This window comes from Chanodichthys erythropterus, chromosome 13 (genome assembly GCF_024489055.1).
Source record: "Chanodichthys erythropterus isolate Z2021 chromosome 13, ASM2448905v1, whole genome shotgun sequence".
NCBI classification, from domain to species: domain Eukaryota; kingdom Metazoa; phylum Chordata; class Actinopteri; order Cypriniformes; family Xenocyprididae; genus Chanodichthys; species Chanodichthys erythropterus.
In genome coordinates this window covers 39,252,462-39,277,585 of record NC_090233.1, presented here as the reverse complement: position 1 = coordinate 39,277,585, position 25,124 = coordinate 39,252,462, and the positions used below count along the sequence as shown (strand labels likewise).

The 25,124-nt window shown below is 39.0% G+C and overlaps 1 protein-coding gene across 1 annotated transcript; it reads left to right on the top strand.

Annotated features, from left to right (window-relative positions):
- The first annotated feature begins 981 nt into the window (after window positions 1-981).
- Window positions 982-23,927, top strand: chrne (cholinergic receptor, nicotinic, epsilon). The gene is made up of 13 exons (XM_067407004.1): window positions 982-1,064; window positions 1,337-1,418; window positions 17,958-18,091; window positions 18,406-18,450; window positions 19,354-19,463; window positions 19,544-19,699; window positions 19,833-19,936; window positions 21,780-21,980; window positions 22,130-22,244; window positions 22,322-22,436; window positions 22,534-22,744; window positions 23,315-23,448; window positions 23,557-23,927. Exons 2-13 carry the CDS (start codon window positions 1,355-1,357, stop codon window positions 23,722-23,724), a joined length of 1,557 nt encoding a protein of 518 aa, XP_067263105.1. The 5' UTR covers window positions 982-1,064; window positions 1,337-1,354; the 3' UTR covers window positions 23,725-23,927.
- The last annotated feature ends 1,197 nt before the right edge of the window (window positions 23,928-25,124 follow it).

Sequence of the window (25,124 nt, the reverse complement as noted above, 5' to 3'; positions counted from 1 at the left end):
TTAAACACTCGTTAGGCAGGTTATTTGCACTTTTATAACATTGTTTTAATTTTTATTGAAAATAAATGCCTTTTTTGATATGTGATGTGAAACTAGAGAAGAGCGAACTCGGCAAAAGGCGGATTCGAAACCGCGGCGATCGCAGTAAAAGCTAGACTGGCGGGTCAATACTTTAGCGTTGCGCCACTGGGGACGTTATCACGTGTACGTACTTTATCATACTTGATAGATAATGAAGAGTTATTATGTTGAAATGACAGGATATTATGTCGTTATAACGACTTATTATGTTGAAATAACGAGATATTATGTCGTTATAACGACTTAATATCTTGAAATAACGAGATATTATGTCGTTATAACGACTTATTATGTTGAAATAACGACTTATTATGTTGAAATAACGAGATATTATGTCGTTATAACGACTTATTATGTTGAAATAACGAGATATTATGTCGTTATAACGACTTATTATGTTGAAATAACGAGATAACTTTTCGTTTTTTTTTTCCTCCCTACCAAGTTTTTTTTTTTTTTTTTTTTTTCACCATGCGGTTCAGGGCTTCCGTAGAAAACAGCACGATGCAATGCGTAATTTAAAATACGATAAAAAAAAAAAAAAAACGATAAAAATCAACACTTCATATTACGTAGGCTACATTGAAGCCTAATTTTACGGACGTTTCTTAGTGTATAGGCATATATTACAACAAAACACAACCTTGGCTCTATAACTGCTGCATTTACTTCGTTTCAGTGCTATACAGAACAGACCACACTGTCCAGACAGACACTGGTTATTTATACCCAAGTGCATGGGCGACATCAACGCTATGGCCCTTAACCCCCCCCCCCCCCACCCCCCCCACATGTACACCTGTTAACATTGCTTATTTCTTCTGACTGAAACACAATTCCCCAAGGCTGAACAACACTATCAATAACCGTTATACGTATCGTCATTAAGCCATTGTGATACTCGAAATGCACGACTGTAAGCATCATCATGAGCACGCGCAAAAGTGAGAGAACCGAAGCCTTGGCATTTGGCACTTGAATTAGTATGCTTCTCCTATCAGCATGTTTTTGGCTCTATTCATAATATCTGATATCACTCACAGTAATACTTGAAAAGTAACTCACATAATCTGAAACATTGTTGCGTATTAGAGCCATTTTGATATTGGCGATTAGTGAATGTGACTTTAAGAGCGCGCTCGAGCGCTGTAACTCGAGCCTCGTGCAGTGACAGCTGTAGCACCGAAGAGAAGAGAAAGCTCGGTTACTGACTGCTGGAAAGTAACGTGTCTGTCTCTTTGTTACCAACTTTTAGGACCGTGTTTTGCTGACCATGACTGACCGGTTCGGCAGGACGTGTGTAATTGCGTTTGCGCTCGTGGTCACTGTATTACAAGGTACGTGCTGTTGTGTACTTCAAAACTGAGTGACTGACTTGGCTGTCCGTCGTTATCACACTACCACTGCACTGTGACCGCAGGCATGGAAAAGTGCTTAATATTTTCTAAATGTCCTTTCTATCTTGTGGGTATTTTAATAGGATATAAACTTTTAATATAAAACTGTTACAAACATTGCAAGCTATTGTACTGTATGGGATTCACAGTGCTGAGTCAGTAAAAAATTAAATGGCTAATGTATAGCCTATTATGAATATTATGTTATGATTTGTAGTCTTGTAACACACATAAGCTATTAAAAGTTAAATCTTTTGCAAACTCCAGTATAATTGATCAATCTTCCTAGGAAATCTGAATATATATAGTGCTGCTTGAATGTTTGTGAACCCTTTAAAATGTTCTATATTTCTGCAAAAATATGACCCAAAACATCATCAGATGTTCACAAAAGTTCTAAAAGTAGACAAAGAGAACCCAATCAAACAAATGAGCCAAAAATATATACTTTGTTGATTATTTATTGAGAAAAATCACACAGTATAACATATCTGTGAGTGGCAAAAGTTTGTGAATTCTTGCTTTCAGTATCTGGTGTGACCCACTTGTGCAGCAATAACAGCAACTAAATGTCTCCGGTAACTGATAAACAGTCCGGCTTGAAGGAATTTGAATCCATTCCTCAGTACAGAACAACTTCAACTCTGGGATGTTGGTGGGTTTCATCACATGAACAGCTTGCTTTAAGTCCTTCCACAACATTTCAATTGGATTAAGGTCTGGATTTTGACTTGGCCATTCCAAAACATTAACTTTGTTCTGCTTTAACAATTCTCTGGTAGAACGACTTGTTTGCTTGGGCTCGTTGTCTTGCTTCATGACCCACTTTCTCTTGAGCTTAAGTTCACTGACAGATGTCCTGACATTTTCATTTAGAATTTGCTAGTATAATTCAGAATTAATTGTCAATAATGCCAATTCATCCTGGCTGCAGTAAAACAGGCCCAAACCATGATACTACCACCACGTTTCACAAATATAAGGTTCTTATGCTGGAATGCAGTGTTTTATTTCTGCAAACGGGTTAACGCTTCTCATTTAAACCAAAAAGTTCTATTTTTGTCTCATTCATCCACAATTTTTTTTCCCAATAACTATTTGGCATGTCCACATGATCTTTAGCAAAATGCAGACAAGCAGCAATGGTTTTTTTGGAAAGCAGTGTCTTTCTCCTTGCAACTCTGCCATGCACACCATTGTTCAGTGTTCTCCTAATGGTGTACTCATGAACATTAACATCATCAACGTGAGAGAGGCCTTTAGTTGCTTAGAAGTTACCCTGGGATCCTTTGTGACTTCTTGGACTATTACATGTCTTGCTTTTGGAGTGATCTTTGTTGGTCGACCACTCCTAAGGATGTTATTTTCCTCCATTTGTACACAGTCTGTCTGACTGTGGATTTGTGGAGTCCAAACTCTTTAGAGATGGTTTTATAAACCTTTCCAGGAATAACAACTCTTTTTCTGAGGTCCTCAGAAATCCTAGAGCTTCACATACTTTTTCCACTCACAGATATGTAATACGGGATCTTTTTATTCCATAATTAAACAAAGAAATGGCGCCAAAGATGGCGCTTTGCTATAGGTCAATTTACACTAGTCTCCGGAGAAAAGTCCCAAAACATGCATTTATAATAATAATAATAAACTTTATTTTATAGCACTTTTTAAAAGTTGCATCTCAAAGCGCTTTACAAGAACATACAAATAAAATACAATGGAATAGGGGAAATAAAAGATAGTGTCACACTTGGTTGTAAGTACACGCATGAAGAAGAAGATGAAGGGTCCAACAGTCTTTAATAAATCCACACAGGCAAACAATGAAGCACAACCATACATAGACAATACCTGACAAAGGTGAACTGAAAACACGTGACTTATATACACAGACAAATGAGGTGATAATGCTACACAGCTGGCAGTGATGATGATAGTGATCAGTCACTATGGTGACAGACTAGTAGCGGGAAATGGTGCAAAACAGAAGTCCAAACAGGGTGAACTAGTGACATAACGCCCCCTCCCGGAAAGGCGTGTCCTCGCGCCAGCAGATGGATGGAGGAGGTTTCGATGGAGGATGGTCGTCCGGGAGAGGGCTGGAAAAGAGAGAAGTCCAGGGAGGTGCAGATGGTGTTGGAGCAGGAATGTCCTGAGTTGGACGTTTCTCTATACCAAGTATGCAAAGTTCAGTAATTCTGCATTATCTGCAAAATGCAACAGCAGCAATCTTGATAACATCACTTGGCGTACTCTGGCTACTCCGGTTATCTCTGTATAACCGCCAGCAACATGTAATACAAAACGTTATAAATCACCAATCTGCCTTTTTTTTTAATTTTCACTGCATGTACAGTACCGGTTAAGGTTTGTAAATGTAACCCAGTAGAATAATATTCTACAGGTAATGAGTCCACTGCTTTATATATTGATCTATTAAATAAGTGGATGTATGCTTTTAAGAACATATATCAAGTTAGAGTGTTATGCACATGTGAAAAATGTGGTTTTAACCTACAAGTTAGGTCTTTCATTACTTTATTGGTTCAAGAGAGTTAAGTCCCGCCCGCGCCTATGCGTTAGGTATTTTGAGTGGATGTTTTGGTGGGGGGAGGAGGAACAAGGGGGGAAGGCGAGATATGCAAGGGATGAGAGAGACGCGCGGTATGCGGTAATAGAGTGGTGAATAGTTTACAAGTTTAAAAAATCTGAAACTGTAATATTGATCGTGTGTGAAACCCGAGTCCTGTTTATTTGTGTTTATTGTGAGTTCGCTGTGAGTGTTTATACGACATTCCGGTGTCGTCAGCGTACGGACTGTTTCCTTAATATCCCGTACGGTTTATGTTATTCATCTGAACCGGACTATTAAATTAGCGGAACATTTAAACAAAACAGATTGGCGAAAGTAAGCATTGTTGTTTTCGGGACAACGAGGGAGACATTGAGGACCAGATAGCGCCCCAAATACCCGCGATATTTGGGGTTCCTCTGGCTGCGTGGGAGGAGCGTTTCATCGGCTGGCGAGGGAGAGCGAGATCGAGGAGCTGCGGGAGGCCTACTACAGGATTCCAAGATCGCTGTTTGATTCGCACCTGAAAATTGAGGTACCCTTGTTCATTCCAAGTGAATTCACTTAGTTTTCTTTTTTATTCTGAGTGTTTTGTTACAGAGACCATTTCTGTACTCCTGTCACCTGCGATATAGCCTTTTTGGGGGGTTAATTTGGTCAGATTTAAAGTCTATGTGATTGTGTGAATGCATCACATCACTCAAATTCTATTTTTGACTTTCTATTTCTGTTCTAATTAAATCCTTTATCTTTTGTTATCCATCTAAGAGTTTGTGCTTGACTATTTATTATAGTATATGTATAATACATTAAATATATCACATTTAGAATAGTTCATAATTATAAATAGCTTTATAAAGAAGTAATTAATTTGTGACACCAGAGGGGCCTAACTTCAACATCTGTAGGCACATAGTTAATGAATCTGGTGCGCTGCTCTATTTAATTAACAGAAAGACAGGTAGGGGGCGCTACACAAAGTGGGGGCTCGTCCGGGATCTCCCTCTGGCAAGTCACAACTGAGTTCCTGAAAGAAGAAAAGAAGAAAGAGAAAAGTTAAGCTCAAGTAACCCTGTTGTTGCATTATAAGTGACTGAGAACTGTATACAGTGTTGTCATGGATCTAACAAAAGACCCATTCCTCCAAGTAGAGTTAGCCAACTGGTGTAAAGATGCTGGCATTGATGAGACTTATGCTTTAATGCTTTTAAATGTACCTGTTCACACAGAAGTGGCCGAAATTGAAGAGGCAATGGAAGCAGTAAAAGCACTAGGAAGAGTTCGTGTAAGAGACACGAAAGAAGGACCTACTTCACGTTCTCTGCTGGTGTTGTGTGAGTGCAAACAAGCCATTGACCCTAAGCGCATACCTGCTGAAGTGTCTTGGGGAGAAAAGAGCGAGCCATGGTCAGTCATAGTAATTCAGACACAGGAATCTGCATCTGACACTGCTGCTGGAGGATTTACTGAAAAGCTTGCAAAGTTCCTGATGGAAGAAGGAAAGTCTCTCAGTGATATACAAGCTTTGATTTCTCCTCCCAGTGCCCCGGACAGTTCACCTGAGTCAATTATACGAGCCATGGGTGAGGTCTTTGCAAAAACAGTAAAGCTCCCAAGTGACAGCAACGCATATCGTCGCCTGCGCACCTTTTCAGCAGTAACTCCAACCCCTGTGGGAGAGGAGAATATGGAAACTTGGATGGACCAAGCCAGGCTGATGATAACTGAGTGTGACTGCTCTGAAAAAGAAAAACGACGCAGAATTGTGGAAAGCCTCAAGGGACCTGCATCGGACATCATAAGAGCGGTTCGATATTCAGATCCTGAAGCGAGTGCTTTGCAGTACTTGGAAGCATTGGAGAGCACGTTTGGATCATCTGAGTCCGGTGAGGATTTATACTTCAAGTTTCGTCTTATGCGCCAGGGCACCGGGGAGGCTCTGTCTGAATTCCTGAGAAGGATGGAGAAGACTCTCAGCAAAGTAGTGGATAGAGATGGACTGTCCCCCAGACTGGTGGACAAAGTACGAGTGGAACAGCTGATTAGAGGGGCTGTGAATTCTGACATGATGTTGCTCCAGTTGAGACTGAGAGAAAGGAAAAATAACCCACCTTCTTTTCTGAGTCTGTTAAAGGAAATACGTGAGGCAGAAGAGAGTGAAGCTGCTCGCCACAGAATGTCTGCAAAAGCCAAAGCTATTCAATTCCATGAAGATGAAAGAGCCAGCACCTCTGTCATCCAGGAACTTAAGGCCGAGATTGAAGAATTGAGAAGCCAAATAAGTGGAGGTGAGCCCAAAACCTTGTCTACTTCATCATTAGTGATTAAAACGAAAGAAAGAACAACCAAGACTGAAAAAACTGATGATTCAGAAGTCCAAGAGTTAAAGAAACAGGTCCAACAATTACAGCAACAGTTGGCAGTTCTGAGTGTCAGTTCTACTCAATACTCTTCCCACGCATACTCACCTCATGTTCCAGAGCAGCGGCCAAAACCATCCCAGTCCCAGTCTGTATCCACATCCTCAAGATACAAGTCAGCCCGAACAAGAGATGACTACTTCTGCTACCGGTGTGGAGAAGACGGTCATATTGCAACAAAGTGTCAAGCTCCACCAAATTCTGATCAAGTGATTCAAAAACTGATTCGTTCCTTGCGGCAGGCAAAGAGTGGGAAGAATGAGATGGGTGAAGATAGAACTGCGTCAAACCAGGCCTGTTTCTCCAAAAAGAGCCAGACAGACATCTACAACTCCATCCACCTTCCCAAAGGTCTAGTAGGGCCAGCATCCACTGTAGAAGTGAAGCTTAATGGCTGTGGGTGTCAAGCACTATTGGACAGCGGATCACAAGTGACGATTGTGTTTGACAGCTGGTACTCAAAGAACCTGCCTGATGTGCCCATTCACCCTTTGACTGGATTGTCCATATGGGGTCTCAGTTCTTCCAGTTACCCATATAAGGGGTATATTGTAGTGGATGTCACCTTCCCTGCCTCTGTCACTGGTGTGGAGGAGCCATTGTCCATCTTGGCACTAGTATGTCCTGAGCCCCAGGGTCCATCCCAAGTGCCAGTCATTATTGGTACAAACGCCAGTTTCTTCAAACGCCTTGCTGCTCTTAGCCATGACGCTGAAGGATCCGGTGTTGCACATGCGTTGAGAATCCAGACACAACACGATGCAATCCAGCTATCAAAACAAGAGACTGAAATCATTCCTGACAGACCTGATGGAAAAGTCAGATGGATAGGACCTGGTGATTGCATAGTTCCACCAAGGGGAGAAGTATGTGCTGTATGTAAAGTAGAGACTGACAAGCCTTTGAGAAAGGAGATCTTTGTAGTAGACACCCCTGAAGAGAATAGTCTTCCAGCTGGAACGTTCATAACTCCAGTGGTACTCCCCTCTTCAGCCATGGAAGGACGAAATATCCAAGTCCTGGTCCATAATGAAACGTCCAAAGATATCTCCATTCCTGCTGGAACAGTAATGGCCAACGTGTATCCCACCGACACACTCATCGTAAGTTCTGGAGAACAGAGCTCCCAAACAGTAGACCCAAGCTTGTTTAAATTTGGTGAGTCATCCATCCCTGAGGCCTGGGAACGGAGGCTGCGCCAGAAATTGTCGACCAGAGGGGATGTCTTTTCCACCGGGGAGTGGGATGTGGGATTAGCTCAAGGAGTTGAGCATCACATCAGACTGAATGACTCTAAATCATTCAGAGAGCGCTCCAGACGCATCGCGCCTGCGGACATCGAGGACTTACGACGTCACATAAAAGACCTGTTAGTGGCTGGAATCATCAAAGAGTCAAGGAGTCCGTATGCATCGCCCATAGTAATTGCACGGAAGAAGAGTGGGGCAATAAGGATGTGCATCGACTACCGAACCCTAAATGCTCGTACCATCCCAGATCAGTACACCACTCCCAGGATCGATGATGCCCTGGACTGTTTGGCTGGTAGTAAATGGTTTTCCGTACTGGACCTCCGTAGTGGATATTATCAAATAGCCATGGCGGAGGAAGAAGATAAGAGAAGACAGCCTTTATCTGTCCCCTTGGATTCTTCCAGTTTGAACGGATGCCTCAAGGAATTACTGGAGCTCCAGCCACATTCCAACGGTTAATGGAGAAAGCCGTGGGTGATATGCATCTCCTCCAAGTAATAGTTTACCTCGATGACATCATCGTGTTCGGACGCACACTTGAAGAACACGAAGAGAGACTGTTAAAAGTCCTAGACCGTCTGCGTGAGTGTGGCTTGAAAGTCTCGATTGACAAGTGTCAGTTTTGCCAGTCACAAGTCCGTTATGTGGGGCACATTGTGTCAGCTGCTGGCGTATCACCAGACCCAGCCAAGATTGAAGCCGTAACACGTTGGAAAATGCCCACCGACCTAAAGTCATTGAGGTCGTTCCTGGGATTTTGTGGATTTTACCGAGCGTTTCATAAAGGATTACTCTGCCATTGTGAGGCCTTTGACTGAGCTTACCAAAGGTTACCCACCATCATCTGGGCAAAACCAAAAGATGATAGACGGCAAGAAATACTTCAAAGTATCTGAGCCATTTGGAGAGCGTTGGGATGACGACTGTACTGCAGCTTTCCATAACATCATTTACTGTCTCACACATGCCCCAGTACTTGCTTTCGCCGATACCAACAAACCGTATGTACTACATGTTGACGCCAGTCTGAGTGGACTGGGTGCCGTCCTGAATCAGGAGCATCCTGGTGGACTTAGGCCTGTGGCCTATGCAAGCCGAAAACTAAGTCTGTCCGAACAACGTTACCCCATTCATCAGCTGGAGTTCTTGGCGCTCAAATGGGCGGTTGTGGACAAGTTCCACGACTATCTATATGGTGCCCCGTTTGTGGTGAAAACAGATAACAATCCACTTACCTATGTGTTGTCAAGTGCTAAGTTGAGTGCAACAGGTCATCGTTGGTTAGCTGCATTAGCTACCTATAACTTCAGCTTACAATACAAGCCAGGAAGTCATAACATCGACGCGGATGTGTTATCTCGCTACCCCTGTGAATCCACCGTTGGCTCGGAGTCGAAGGAAATACCTGAGTCAGGAGTAAGAGCAATCTGTCAGTTAGCCGTGACTACTGAAAGCGAAGAGTCATCATCCAGACTGGTGGATCATTTGGGTGTTTTACCTCAGAGTATACCCGAGGCATTCTCTTGTCCCACAGCGTTGGGTCTGGGTCAGCTGGAACAGCTGACTAATGCAGATTTGAGAAAAGCACAAGAGGAGGACCCTGTAGTTGGTGCAGTGAAGCGAGAAGTAGAGTCAGGGAAAATACTTACCATTGCTAAGAGTTCCAATGCGATCATTGCTCTGTTACAGCGGCAGGGACCCAAGTTAAAGATCATGAGTCAACTTCTGTACAGAGTCACTAAAAGTTCCTGTGGAAGAGAGAAAACACAACTCGTTCTACCAGAGAGGTACTGGTCCGAAGTACTGCGTTCCTTGCATGATGACTCAGGCCATTTGGGAGTAGAGAAAACTACTGAACTCCTGAAAGATCGCTTCTATTGGCCTAAAATGTCTGCATACATAGAGCAGTATGTTAAGAACTGTGGCCGCTGTGTAACGAGAAAGACACTGCCTAAAAAGTTGCACCACTGAATCACATGACCAGCAGTGGGCCGTTTGACTTGGTGTGCATCGACTTCCTGTCAATCGAGCCTGATTCAAAAGGTATCGGCAATGTTCTCATCGTAACTGACCATTTCACACGCTACGCCCAGGCATTCACCACCAAGGACCAGAAAGCTCTGACTGTGGCCAAGATACTGTGTGACAAATTCTTTGTTCACTATGGCTTACCTTCCCGTATCCACTCCGATCAGGGGCGAGATTTTGAGAGTGGGCTCATAAAAGAGCTACTGAGTATGCTGGGAATCAGAAAATCCAGAACGTCTCCCTACCATCCACAAGGAGACCCCCAGCCAGAAAGGTTCAACAGAACGCTGCTTTCCATGCTTGGTACCCTAAATCCTGCAGAGAAAAACAGATGGAGTCAACATATTAACAGACTGGTACATGCTTACAACTGTACTAAGAACGAGGCGACTGGGTACTCACCATATTATCTTCTGTTCGGAAGAGAGGCTCGTCTGCCGGTGGATGTGTGTTTCGGGACTTCACCTGATGGAAAGGGAGTTGGAAGCCATCGACAGTATGTGGATAGAATGAAGTTGGACTTACAGAGAGCTTACCAGTTAGCCACTGAAACTGCCCAGAAAAGTCAGCAGAGGAACAAACGGCTGTACGACAAACGAGTGAAACATCAGACCTTGGCAGTAGGAGATCGTGTGCTGATAAGAAATCTGGCCTTGACTGGAAAGAACAAACTCTGCGACAAGTGGAATTCGGTTCCTTACCTGGTGGTGGAACAACTAAAGAACTTACCTGTGTATCGCTTGAAACCTGAATCCGGTATGGGCAGTGTAAGAACATTACACCGAGACCATCTCTTACCAGTTGGAGACAATGTGAGGTTGTCTGATCCTGTAGAACCAAAGAAAGTTTCTGCACCACCGGGGACTAGGACAAGATCTGTGGAAAGAAAACAGAGAAGAGGATTAAGACAAAGAAATGCAGCTGTGAGGAATGACTCTGACTCTGAAAGTGAAGAGGATAACCTGTGGTATTACTGCCCGGAAAGGGTTGAGACACCGCGTGTTGTACTGGAAGAAAATGCAGTGGAGGAGGAAACTGCTTACCATGGAGGTGAACTGGATGGATCCCTTGCAGAAATGGCAGAGCCACTGTTCACTGAAGAAAGCCATGGAGAACTCTCAGATCAGATTCCAGAGGAAACGGGAGATCCTGGTTTAGAAGGGGGAGAGCCTGGCATAGCTAATACAAAAGAAGCAGTAGAGACTGCGTTCATTCCCGCCCCAAAAGAGACATAAGACCAGTAGTCAGACTGAGCTATGATAGCCTAGGCCGGCCCACTAACCGACCTTTAACACTGGTCCATAGAGGTATGGTCATAAATGTAGAGGGTGGGGAAGAGTTAGAAATGAAACCCTGTAACACCATGTGGTGTCACCCTATGGCACAGTGTAATTATTGTACTCAAGTAAATGCTTATACTGAGCCTAAAGTCACTTTTAAAGTGTAAAGAAGTAATCTCATGGGGACATGAGATATTTAGTAGGGGGAGCATGTAACCCAGTAGAATAATATTCTACAGGTAATGAGTCCACTGCTTTATATATTGATCTATTAAATAAGTGGATGTATGCTTTTAAGAACATATATCAAGTTAGAGTGTTATGCACATGTGAAAAATGTGGTTTTAACCTACAAGTTAGGTCTTTCATTACTTTATTGGTTCAAGAGAGTTAAGTCCCGCCCGCGCCTATGCGTTAGGTATTTTGAGTGGATGTTTTGGTGGGGGAGGAGGAACAAGGGGGACGGCGAGATATGCAAGGGATGAGAGAGACGCGCGGTATGCGGTAATAGAGTGGTGAATAGTTTACAAGTTTAAAAAATCTGAAACTGTAATATTGATCGTGTGTGAAACCCGAGTCCTGTTTATTTGTGTTTATTGTGAGTTCGCTGTGAGTGTTTATACGACATTCCGGTGTCGTCAGCGTACGGACTGTTTCCTTAATATCCCGTACGGTTTATGTTATTCATCTGAACCGGACTATTAAATTAGCGGAACATTTAAACAAAACAGATTGGCGAAAGTAAGCATTGTTGTTTTCGGGACAACGAGGGAGACATTGAGGACCAGATAGCGCCCCAAATACCCGCGATATTTGGGGTTCCTCTGGCTGCGTGGGAGGAGCGTTTCATCGGCTGGCGAGGGAGAGCGAGATCGAGGAGCTGCGGGAGGCCTACTACAGGATTCCAAGGTCGCTGTTTGATTCGCACCTGAAAATTGAGGTACCCTTGTTGATTTGTTTATGCTCAGGAGAGTGAAGCGGTCATTTTTCAGTTTGCCGGCCACCACGAACCCGAGCTACGATCCAGGCCTGCAACGGTGTGGGTGTGTGTGTGTGTGTGTGTGGGGGGGGGGCCCACAGTGTTTAATCGTCCTATATGTTGTTATCCAGCGCGCTTATCAACTGTGAGTATTCAAAGTGATTACTGACATCCAGAGTGAATAATTTTGTACATTTCATTCCAAGTGAATTCACTTAGTTTTCTTTTTTATTCTGAGTGTTTTGTTACAGAGACCATTTCTGTACTCCTGTCACCTGCGATATAGCCTTTTTGGGGGGTTAATTTGGTCAGATTTAAAGTCTATGTGATTGTGTGAATGCATCACATCACTCAAATTCTATTTTTGACTTTCTATTTCTGTTCTAATTAAATCCTTTATCTTTTGTTATCCATCTAAGAGTTTGTGCTTGACTATTTATTATAGTATATGTATAATACATTAAATATATCACATTTAGAATAGTTCATAATTATAAATAGCTTTATAAAGAAGTAATTAATTTGTGACACCAGAGGGGCCTAACTTCAACATCTGTAGGCACATAGTTAATGAATCTGGTGCGCTGCTCTATTTAATTAACAGAAAGACAGGTAGGGGGCGCTACATAAACATTAAGGTTTTTTTAATGTTTTTGAAAGTAGTCTCTTAATCTCACCAAGGCTGTATTTATTTGATCAAAAATACAGTAAAAACAGTAATACTGTGTAATATTATTACAATTTAAATTAACTGTATATATTAAAATGTAATTTATTCCTGTGATCAAAGCTGAATTTTCAGCATCATTACTGTAGTCTTCAGTGTCACATGATCCTTCAGAAATCATCATACTCGCCTGTTAGAGAGAGATATAGGCCACCATCTGTCAAAAATGATTGATTGATTACCCTTTTCACATATACATTTAAAGAGTGTTTTCCTCCCCACAAACAACATTACAAATGTTAAAAACAACAACAACAAAAAAGTCAAAATGGTTATTAAGTTTTTCACATGATGTTAAACAATCTCAAAAGAGGTAAAATGTTTTTCTAAAACAAACATGCTGTAATGCAAAGTTAAAGAACTTAGTGCCCTAGAATTTAAAATTTAATTTACCTTGGCACAGTTGAATAACAAGAGTTCAGTACATGGAAATGACATACAGTGAGTCTCAAACACCATTGTTTCCTCCTTCATATGTAAATCTTGTGCGTGAAAAACACCACGGAAAAACAGGTGAATCTCAACATAACACAGACTGTGACGCAACAGTCGGGATCATTAATATGTACGCCTCCAACTTTTGCATATGCCAGCTACGTTCTAAGCATTAGACAAGCCAGTATTAACGTTGTGGAGCTGCAGAGCCGAATCATCAGAAGTTATGCAGGTATTGTGAGGAAAGCAAGAAATGACAATAGCGAAAATGGTGGATCGATAATAACTGACATGATCCATGATATCATGATATTTTTTGTGATATTTGTAAATTGTCTTTCTAAATGTTTTGTTAGCATGTTGCTAATGTACTGTTAAATGTGGTTAAAGTTACCATTGTTTCTTATTATATTCACAGAGATCAGATCCATGTCGTTACTTTCATTTTTAACCCGAAAACACTTGTAGTCTGTATAATTCATAAACGCATCTGCATTCTTTATAAATCTCTCCAACAGTGTAGCTTTAGCCACGCAGAATTATCAAACTCATTCAGAATCAAATGTAAACATCCACAATGTGCCATACTTACGTGATCTGATATGCTGCATCACGAACAGTTTGTAAAGATCCATTTTGAGAGTTATATTGTGAACTTCAGTATTGTTTATGCAATGTTTAATGCAGTCGCGAGCTTGGGGTAGGGAGCACGAGCATTTAAAGGTGTACACACACCAAATCAGAACATTTTTAATCCCACCCCAAAATAGGCAGTTAAAACATGGTATAATAAAAAATCTATGGGGTATTTTGAGCTGAAACTTCACAGACACATTCTGGGGACACCAGAGACTTATATTACATCTTGTGAAGTGTTCTAGGGCACCTTTAAAATATTCCTTAGTCCAGAGAGAAAAACATTGTTGTACCGAATGAAAAGATGCATGAGAGAGAGAGAGAGCTGTCGTAATTTCCCCACTCCCCATGGTTTAATAGGCTAATATAGCTAAACTTAAACACCATTAAACTCGTCCACATACAGGGGGGACTGAGTGAGAAAAAGTATACAAATAAACATTCAACTTGGGTCACAAATAAAAGAGGAAAATTAAACAAAGAGATGCAGTTATCTCTTTTGCTGCTCAGCTGCTATGTCTCTTACAGACACACCCTCTATGCACACGCGCAGTTGTCATTCTAACTCAAATTACTGTGAATGATCAAAGTGACCTTTACAATGCATAAAGCATTAAACATAACACGCAACAGTGGTTAAAATATGTCCAACAAGAAGTTTTCCTGTTTTTAACATTTAACAGTAGCTTAATCTGTCCCGTTTGAGACGTCATCACTCGCAAATGATAAACGTTTGAAAGAGGGTAGTGTGTAAAGCAGCATGTGCATCCAAAGGAAAGACATAGCCTACACACAACAAACAAAATAGCCTAATGAAATAACATTTAAAAATATGATTTTTATTCATTTTAGTTAATTTAGTTATTTACTCTTAGATCTTTTCAAGCCTACTTTCAAGGCTCTCCCCCCTCCACAACAACAACAACACACACACAAACAGTTGAACGTGTAAACTTTTACGGGTGATTGTATCTGTTAGATAATGAGAAAGGATGTCTGGTCGGGACGTAGAATCAGTAACGCATGTATATTAGCTCTTCAAAGGCTGTAAAACATCTAAGGTTGTTTCGGGGTGTTTTACAACAGCTCTGGTGAATCTGGGAGAGCATTGTGAACTTTGTTTGGCATTGTAAACCTATATATATAACGTAGGTTTTCTCTACAAGAAATTGATGAAAACGGTAACATTACTGCAACTTTTAGTTTATCAAGTACTGTTATTTTACTAAAACAAGACAAAAAGATTGTTTCATTTACCACCAACAGTTATTTTTCCCAGTTAGCTATAGGCCTATAGTTATTCCTTTTATTTTGTACTTTTCAGGCCTAAAATGTTGATCACTACACGCATAGTTCAAACATGCAATGCTCAAGAAAGCTCATTTTGGTGTCATCTTTGTGAGCTCTCACCCAGAACACCTCAACTTTGTGTTCTCTAGACAAAGCTTCATACTAAGAGAAAATATTATGGAATACAATGTTATACAATACAATGTTATACAATGTTTTCAATATGAATATTATAGTTTCATGTTGCTTTAAAGATTTTTGTTTGTTATTTACTAATACTTTAGTAACACTTCAACATCCACCCCATGATGTATGAGCTAAGGATCTTCTCCGCCCCCAAATAGACTGGAACATTCAGTGTGACAGTTAGATATTCTCCTACTTTGAATGTGCTTAAACAGTTGTGCTAATTCAGTGTTTATAGGAATTAATGAAAATGAAGGATTTAAGTGATAGTCCTTCTGTTTGAGAGTGTTTGACTAAATTGATATTTCATTTAGTGCACATTTCCAGTTATCTATGATGGGGGATCACATGAAAAGTAAGCCAGGCTGTTTCACACTTAAAACTATTACAACTGGATCACATCTGACTATTGCACTGAACGCTGCACATTCATCAAAGTTTAAGGTTGTTAAAAAGCATTCCATACTCTGGTAAAACCATTAGTTAAAATTAAATATCGTGTTTGCACAAAAGTAAATCAGTTTACTACAAAAGTGTGTAAGGCGTTTAGGATGGCACAAATTAAAGAGATGTATGAGCTAAGGATCTTATTTGGCCACAAATAAACAGGTAATGGGATGTTCAAAGTGACAATATACAGTTAGATATTTTCCTAGTTCATACACTGTAAGAAAAATAATAATAATTATGGTGAAGTAAATAGTACAGAAAAAACAAATGTAATTTTTTTGGTGTTCCCATCATGCACTGGGCCTTGAACAATTAATTAGGTCGATTTTTCACTGTTTTCTAGCTGTATTTACACTGTTTTATCATTGCTTTTGTGGTTATGTTTAGTAACTTGCCATTTTGTGACATTTGGAGTCCATTTTCGACTCAAAATGGCACATTCCCATATGTATATAGATATACATATATATATATATATACATGTATACATATACATATGTATATCTATGTATATACATATGTATATCTATATCTCTATATATCTATATATCAGGGGTGTTTCCTCCGAGGAGGCAAGGGAGGCAGTGCCTCCTCAAAAAAAAATAGGATGAGAAATTACTCCATATTACATATAAAACAAACACAAATATTACAAATTATGACATTAAAAAAAGCGCGAGTCACTCGTGTTTATAAAGGAACACTGCCCAAAAGCGACACCCCCAAGTAAAATTACAGCAGGAGTCATGCCTCCCTTTGCACTCATAGAAAACCATTAGACCGGTGCGGTGGGTTTTGTGGGGGGTAATTGAAAATGAATGGGGGAAAGTCACGTGAGAGGAGACAATGTCTCCATTGGATGTAATTTGAATGAACAAATTATGACGTCAATGGTAAGAAAGTAATGGTGAAATTAAAAATACATCTTCGTGTAAAAATACATCAGATGGTGTTTACGGAGCATGACTGATGATCCAAAATAGCCTAAGTTGCCTAAGGAAAACATCAATACACACATAAAATATATTGTTTAAATTGTTACAGCCTTTAGTTATTATTTTGGAATGAATGTAGAAATGCTTAAAACACTAAATTGATGAGATTTCACTTGGTTTTGATAACATTACATTGTTAATGTAAAATTACAAAATAGAATTGTATTTGTTTTTTTTTGTTGTTTTTTTTATGTAATGTGAAGTAATGTTCATTTAACAAGGAAGATGTGTCAACATTAAGAGTAATGCACATACATTTACATTTGATTCATAAAAAATAAAATAAAAATAAAAATGTGCCTCATTTCAGAACACCACTGCACGCCACTGATTATATATATTATATATATGATATATATGTGTGTGTGTGCAACTTTTAAAGACACTATAAAATAAAGTTTATTATTATTTTTATAAATATGTTTTGGGGCTTCTCTTGGGAGACTAGTGTAAATTGACCCATAGCAAAGTGCCATCTGCTGTTTTGGAAGAGGAAGTTGCTCAACTGCATTTGTGAGAAAATCAAGCCGAAAGATCTCATAAAAAGGCAAATGTCTTACAATTGTAACAGACAGGTGTGCGTTTGTATGCACTAGATTTGGTATTTGTTCAAAGGTTACATGCCATTTGTAGGATGGTTTGTTTTATTTGTGAAATATGATGTAGGTTCATTTATTTATATTTGTAAAACACAATACATACATGTATATTTGTTACTCCTCTGCGTTTTCACTCAAACTGACCATTGTATTTACACATCACTTTCTGTTTATTTGCGAGTCGAGTTTTCCTTTGCAAAGCAGATCGTGTTTGTTTGCAAAATGCTGGATTTGTTTAATTATGGCACAATATTCACTCCATATCTTTAGTATTTATTTTTGTCTCAGTTGTTTGATTGGGTTCTCTTTGTCTACTTTTAGGACTTTTGTGAACATCTGATAATGTTTTGGGTCATATTTTAGCAGAAATATCAGAAATATAGAAGATTCTAAAGGGTTCACAAACACTGAAGAAGCATTATTTAAATTATATATATATATATAGATATGTTGTTAAATGGATGTGGTGCTTGTAATGGGCATTTCTTCAACTATAGGCCCTCTGGACTTTTAGTAATAAAATGTACTGTATAAACTCTCAATTTTCACACTTTAATTTATTTAATTTGTCAACCAACAATGTTTTTGTTAGTAAGCTAATTTCTGTCTTTCATTCTTTTACTTTGCAGTCAGTGGAAATGAGGAGAGGCAGTTGATTGCAGATAAGTTTAAGAACTACAATAAAAATATTCGACCAGCAAGAAACATTGAGGAAAAAGTGAAGGTTCAGGTCAAGTTAACCCTCACCAACCTCATCTCTTTGGTAACTAATCTCCCTGCCAACAGTAACAAGTGTTGTGAGTTTTTAGTAAACAAACATATATATATATATATCATTACATTATATTGGTTATCTAAATGTTATGCATAAATAGCAGAAAAAATAAATGTAAGCCGAAATATAACAAATAATTTGTATGCATGTCATTGCTACTAATTTATATATATTATTTCTGTAATTATTAGATTTTTTTTGTTTGTTTTTTTTAGTTAATTTAATAATTTATGCAATAGGGACTGTGCACAATGTAATACCTGTAATTTATTTACATTTGGAATATTTACTTTCTTGAACAGAATGAAAAAGAGGAGACTCTCACTACAAATGTTTGGATTGAGATTGTGAGTATCTTATGGAACCTCCTAGGGGCCGCTCACGCAAAACGTGTTTTTACGTTTAAAGTCACATTGTAACAGAAGTAACAACATCTTTTCATATATCCAAGTGAAACAGATGATCAAAAATGAAAACAATGTGGGGAAAACAATCTAGTACTCTTCTGAATGAGAAGTTCAGTGAGGACAGTTCTGAATTAGAGCCTGCAGTTGATTGTTAGAAAGAGGTGGGGTTTAAGCAGATTTAAATTATTATAGAAATCATACATCACAAGAGACTTTTCTCTGGAACACTCAGTTATGAAATTATTTTTATTTTAATTATGTTCTAAAAAAGTATAAACAGATGAATCTATATACATAAGATTAATAACATGCATTTAGAATAGGTGAATTTCCATTTCATGCAGACTTTAAAAATGTGAAAAAATGCATTTTTTAAAAGTTGAGCTTTTTAAAAAAGTTACACTTGGCATGGCATTCTACAAATGTGCCACTCATGCGTGAGAATAACATTTAAAGGAATCTGTTTTGTGTATGTTTACATAGAAAAACAATAGAAAAGCAGTGCAGTAGGATGCAAAAACTTGTTTTGTGTGAAAGGCCCTCAAGATGCTTCAAAGAAATAATTCATCTTTCATAACTGTTTATCTTGATCATATTATATTTCAATATGTAAAATATTTAGATACAGTAAATAGCTTTTCTTATTCTGCTGTATCATCTCCATATTTACTTTATCCTTTTTTTCTGAAAAATATTCTCTGTCCTGTTTTTGCTCAATCAGTTGTTCACAGTTAATCTAAAATGTTTTATAATGCAGTACATGTGTCTGTCTACACAGTTTCTTTTTTCTGTTCTATGTCCCGCTAATTACTGCTTTTCTTCTTTCACGTTTCTGCTCTTTAGCAATGGCATGATTACCGTCTTGCATGGAATACATCTGAATATCATGGCATTGATCTGATCCGTGTGCCATACAACACTGTGTGGCTACCAGATATAGTTTTGGAAAACAAGTGAGTTAGTAAAAGAGTACGTTTTCCAATATTTTCTGTCTGTCACTTGAGAAATTACCTATTTTCTATTCTCTTCACAGTATTGACGGCAAGTTTGATGTGGCATACTACGCCAATGTGCTGATTTCGAGTGACGGCTCCATGTACTGGCTTCCCCCTGCCATCTACCGCAGTACGTGTGCCATTGAGATCACCTACTTCCCTTTCGACTGGCAGAACTGCACACTAGTCTTCAGGTTGGCATAGAGTGAGATTTGTGTTTAAATGCATGTCTCATGGGTTCATGGAGATTCATGACAATTTTTTTTAATTTTGATTTTAAAGTTAGCATGTATATATTTTAAATTTTATTTTATTTTACATCTGCAGGTCTCAGACATACAGTGCAAATGAAATTGATATGGTATTGGCAGAAGATGCAGAAACAGGGAAGCCTATTGAGTGGGTGGACATCGACCCTGAGGCCTTCACAGGTGCCATGTGGACAATTTACTATTAAACAGACACACACACACACTAAAAAAACACACTTTGGGGTCACAAAGATTTTTTTTAAAGACATTAGCACTTAATTTATTAATACTTAGTACTTAATTTAATGACAGGCTGAATTTAAACACAAGTGACAGTACAGACAATTCTAATATTACCAAATATTTTTTATTTCAAATAAATGCTGTTTTTAACTTTCTATTCATCAAAGAATCCTGCAAAATGTATCCCAGTTTCCACAAAAATATTAAAAAATATTAACAAAACAGTTTCATCATTGATAATAAGAAAGGTTTCTTGAGCACCAAATCAGTATATCAGAATTATTTCTGAAGGATCATGTGACACTGAAGACTAGAGTAATGGCTGCTGAAAATTGAGCTTTGCCATCAAAGGAATATATTACATTTTAAATTAAAGTTGCAAGCAGTGATGAAAGGGCCCTCGCACCACCACCCAGTGGCTTTATGATGGGCAATATGCATTTACTTATATAAATATAGGAGGACTACATCAGTCATTTCTATTTGCCACACTTCCTGCTACCAGCTGGTGGCGATATGACTATAACTATAACTGTCTTCAGGCCAGGACACTTATCAAACATGTGAAGTTTGAGGCACATTGTATGCTTGAGTTACAACAACTTCCTGTTTCCTGTTCACAATAGCATGCTTTAACACTCAGCTAAGTGTCACTAGCATGTTTTAGAATGTTTGAAGCATGTTTAGCCCTCAATTGCATATTTTAGTATTAGGATGTTGCTAGTAGTGCATCACAGTGTTAAACACATCACTTCCTATTGCCAGTAGGTGGCACTATTACTGTAATTGAATACTGTCATGTAGATGTCTCTTCCCAAACATGTGAAGTCCGGGACAGATTGGACATTGTATGCCTGATTTACAACAGCTTCCTTTTTCGTGGCGTTAATTGCCTACATTAGCACTTAGCCAAATGTTGCATGATTTAACGTGTTTCTAGCATGTTTGGTACTTTATGGCATATTTAAATGTGTTTCACTATGACTAACTTAATATTTGCATAGATATGTTCAGGGCAAGACTCTTATCACACATGTGAAGTCTGGGGCAGATCGGACATATGATGATGATCTGATCAAAGCTCTAGGAGGAGTTTGTTAAAATACAATGTCTGGAAATGGCAAAAATTTTGCAGACAAAATTCAAAATATCTCACTTTCTGTTGGGTTTTCAGATTTTGGACCCTTGGACTTTTTTGTAGGTATTGGGATGTTACACGTGTCTACCGAATTTCATACTTGTACTTGAAACGTAGCGCGAAGGGCGCTTATTTGAAATTTTGTAGGTGGTGCTATCGAGCCATTTTGCCATACCTAATTCTGAAATCCATATCAGATGTACATTTTTTTACAACTTCTGACGAGTGTGCAAAGTTGAGTTTTCGAGCATGTTTAGGCCCTCAAAAATGCGGTTCATTTCGGAGAAGAAGAATAATTGACCAAGCAATTACATAGGGTCCTCACACCATCGGTGCTCGATATTTATCCCTAATAAATATATTCAAATAGAAAACAGTTATTGTCAGGAAATAACAGATACAGCCTTTAATTCAAAACTCACTTAAAGGAATACCCAGGAAAATGTAAAACAACCAACTTAACACTGATGAGAATGGACAGAGACTATGGGAGAACTACTCAGGATTAGTACAAACAAAGAGAACAGATAAATAAAATGTCTAATCAAACGAACTGAGAAACTAGGTCAAGGAAGACAAACTAGTGAAGGGAAACTAAAAGTCCATAATGCTGTTATTTGAAATTGTAATATTTCATTGCAGAAAACGGGGAGTGGGCAATCAAGCACCGGCCCGCCCGTAAGCTGACGGACCAGCGTTACTCTCCCGATGACCTGGAGTACCAGGAGGTGTATTTCAATCTCATCATCCAGCGGAAACCACTCTTCTACATCATCAACATCATCCTGCCCTGCTCTCTCATCTCCTCACTGGTTGTTCTGGCCTTTTTTCTACCTGCAAAAGGTGTTTGCATGTGCAGATATTCTGAGGTTAATGTACAGTATGCCTCAAAATATTAAGATCTTACAGTGCTGGTACTCCATCTGTCTGTCATTTCTCTTTTGCACTCTGTCTGTCTCTGTACACTGTTTGTCTTTCTTTCTGTCTTTCAGCTGGAGGGCAGAAGTTGACCGTGTCCATTTCTGTACTGTTGGCTCAGACTGTGTTTCTCTTCCTAATTGCTCAGAAGATTCCAGAAACGTCACTTTCCGTGCCTCTTATTGGCAAGTGAGTGTCAGTGTGAGGACAGTTTAATTTTTTATCAGTCTTATCATCTAATTTCACTCTTTCTCGCTTTGTTTTAGGTATCTAATCTTCGTCATGTGTATGACCACATTGATTGTGACCAACTGCATTATTGTCCTCAACTTCTCCCTCCGCAGTCCTAGTACACACAACATGTCACAGACCATCAAACATGTGCGTTTATGTGTGTTTTGTCTTAAATATATCATATTTCCTTCTTTTATTGTACTTATCTCATCTTATTATCTTATTAAATATATATATTTATTAGATTTTCCTCGTGGTGGTTCCTCGTTTCCTTGGCATGGCATCATTTGTGGATGAGGAGGAGCCAGGTGGTGGTGGGATGTATGAAATGAGGGAGAGGCGCCGCAGTTCATTTGGGCTGATGCAGAGGGCAGAGGAATATGTTTTGAAACAGCCACGCAGTGAGATGATGTTTGATAAACAACGAGAGAGACATGGACTCATGCGCTCAATTGGTAACACAAATTCAAACAGACACTTACCTAAAGCATTGATAAGATTATTATATAAGAATATCGTGAACAACAGATGCATACATGTGGTCAGTCGGAATTAAACAGAAGTTGCGATAGTCTTTTATTCCCCATTGTGATGTATATCCAAGTGAAATGTCTTCTCGAACAAAAAAAAAAAAATAGAGCGGGACTTGATCTTGTCCATTGGGAATTGATTGGATGGTTGTGGTTTGCTATTGCTGTGATCCCAGCGAGTGACAGGTTGTCCCGCACTGGCGGAGTTGCATCAGGCAGTGATGCCCAGCAGGTTTTACCATCACCCTTTTTCTAATCATCTCCACAATACTGACTGTAAACTGGCATTCAGATCTGCCTCCATTTATGATCCAATTTGTTCCCAGGGATGAAATCCAGGCCTACGTTTTTTTTCACTCGAATGTACATCAGAATAGGGAAGAAAAGACTATTGCAACATCTCTTTCATGCTGACTTTAAGAATTAGTGGTGTAGTGTGACAAAACTTTTAATTTCATTGTAGTTTCTAATGTGTTTGTGTATGTCTCCCTCTAGTGGATGAAATTGATGTGAGCAGTACAGCAAACCTCTACAAGAGTCTAGCAAAGACAGCACCAGAAATAAAAGATTGTGTGGATGCCTGTAACTTCATTGCTGAATCCACTAAGCAGCAGAATGACATCGGATCTGTAAGTGTGTGTTTGTGTCCAAGCAAAAGAACACTTTTATAAACCTCCAAAGTGCAGTTTTCCTCATTCATCTTGTTTTTCCTAATGTTGATCCTCATTTTTTCTCAGGAGATGGAGAGTTGGGTGCTGATTGGAAAGATGATTGACAAGCTTTGTTTCTGGGCAGCCATCACGCTATTCTCTGTTGGAACAGTGGCCATCTTCCTCATGGGTCACTTCAACCAGGCACCCGAGTACCCATTTCCTTGGGAGAACAAAAAGTACTTACCCGAGTAGAGAAGAAGCTCTGAAGACTCTAGAGATGGAACATAATTTGGTACATAAAATAAATACCGGGACAAGTTTTATAGCTGGAGTTGAAGTACAACAAGCTGTACATGATATGAACAGTATCGTTCGACTTGATATGTGATCTTGTCTTATATTTCATATTATGAACTATGGGTGTCCATGCATGCATTAAAGGAACACTCCACTTTTTTTGAAAATAGGCTAATTTTCCAAGTCCCCTAGAGTTAAAAAGTTGAGTTTTACTGTTTTCGAATCCATCATGTACCTAGACTGACGGAAAATGAAAAGTTGCGATTTTCTAGGCCGATTTGGCTAGGAACTATACTCTCATTCACAGGCGCTGCGTAATATCGTTGCACCTGCTGCACCCATGGTACAGCAGCAAAGTTCCTTGATTATTACGCCGGAATGAGAGTATAGTTCCTAGCCTTATCGGCCTAGAAAATCACAACTTTTCATTTTCCGTCAGTCTTAGTACACAATGTAACTACAGAAGAGTCAAGTTTTAAATAGGAAAATTATTGAAACTCTTTTTTGAGCAAGATGCTAACGGTCTAATCAGATTCAATGAACTATGCTAAGCTATGCTAAAAGCAGTACCGCCAGACCTGGAGATCGGCTGAATGGATTCGAAAACGGTAAAACTCAACTGTTTAACTCTAGGAGAGTTGGAAAATGAGCCTATTTTCAAAAAAAGTGGAGTGTTTTTTTTAACATTTTGTACTAAATATTATTTACAAAAGGGGGGATTTTTACAGAAATGTACATTTTGCTAATGCTTGTGCAAAAAATATTAGTGAAATAATAACAATAAATTCATAATAATAAATTAGCTAAGGATTTCAGCTCATTTAATACCATGTAGTGGTTCTCCAGCTCACTGTGGTTGCATTTTGCAGTGCCCCAACCCAGGTTATAGTCTTTGTTTACAGTGTGTTTACTGTTCAGTTTGTTACATCAGCCAATTTTATTACTGATTGTACTGTAGTATTTAGCATTAGTATTATATAGATGTATTAGAAAGAGATGCATGTTCATTTTAGTTTGTTCTATCTTATGTATTTCATTTAAAATGTTTTTTCTTTTAATTGCATTGCATTATTATGTTTATTATTTACTATAAACTTTACCACACACACACACACACATAAGAAACGTGTCCTGTGAAGAAATTTGCAGTGAATAAATGGATTTTCTTAATTAACACCGTCTTAATATATGCACTGCAAATTCACACGAAAAAAGTATAAAGTCTGCTTGTAATAACATTTTAAATCCTTGCAATGTGCTGTAAATAAAATAACGGACTTCAAGGTAAAGATCTAGCTGATTCATTTTTGAGCTCGACTACCACACTCGCAGAACAAATGGTGCAGTCTATGGGG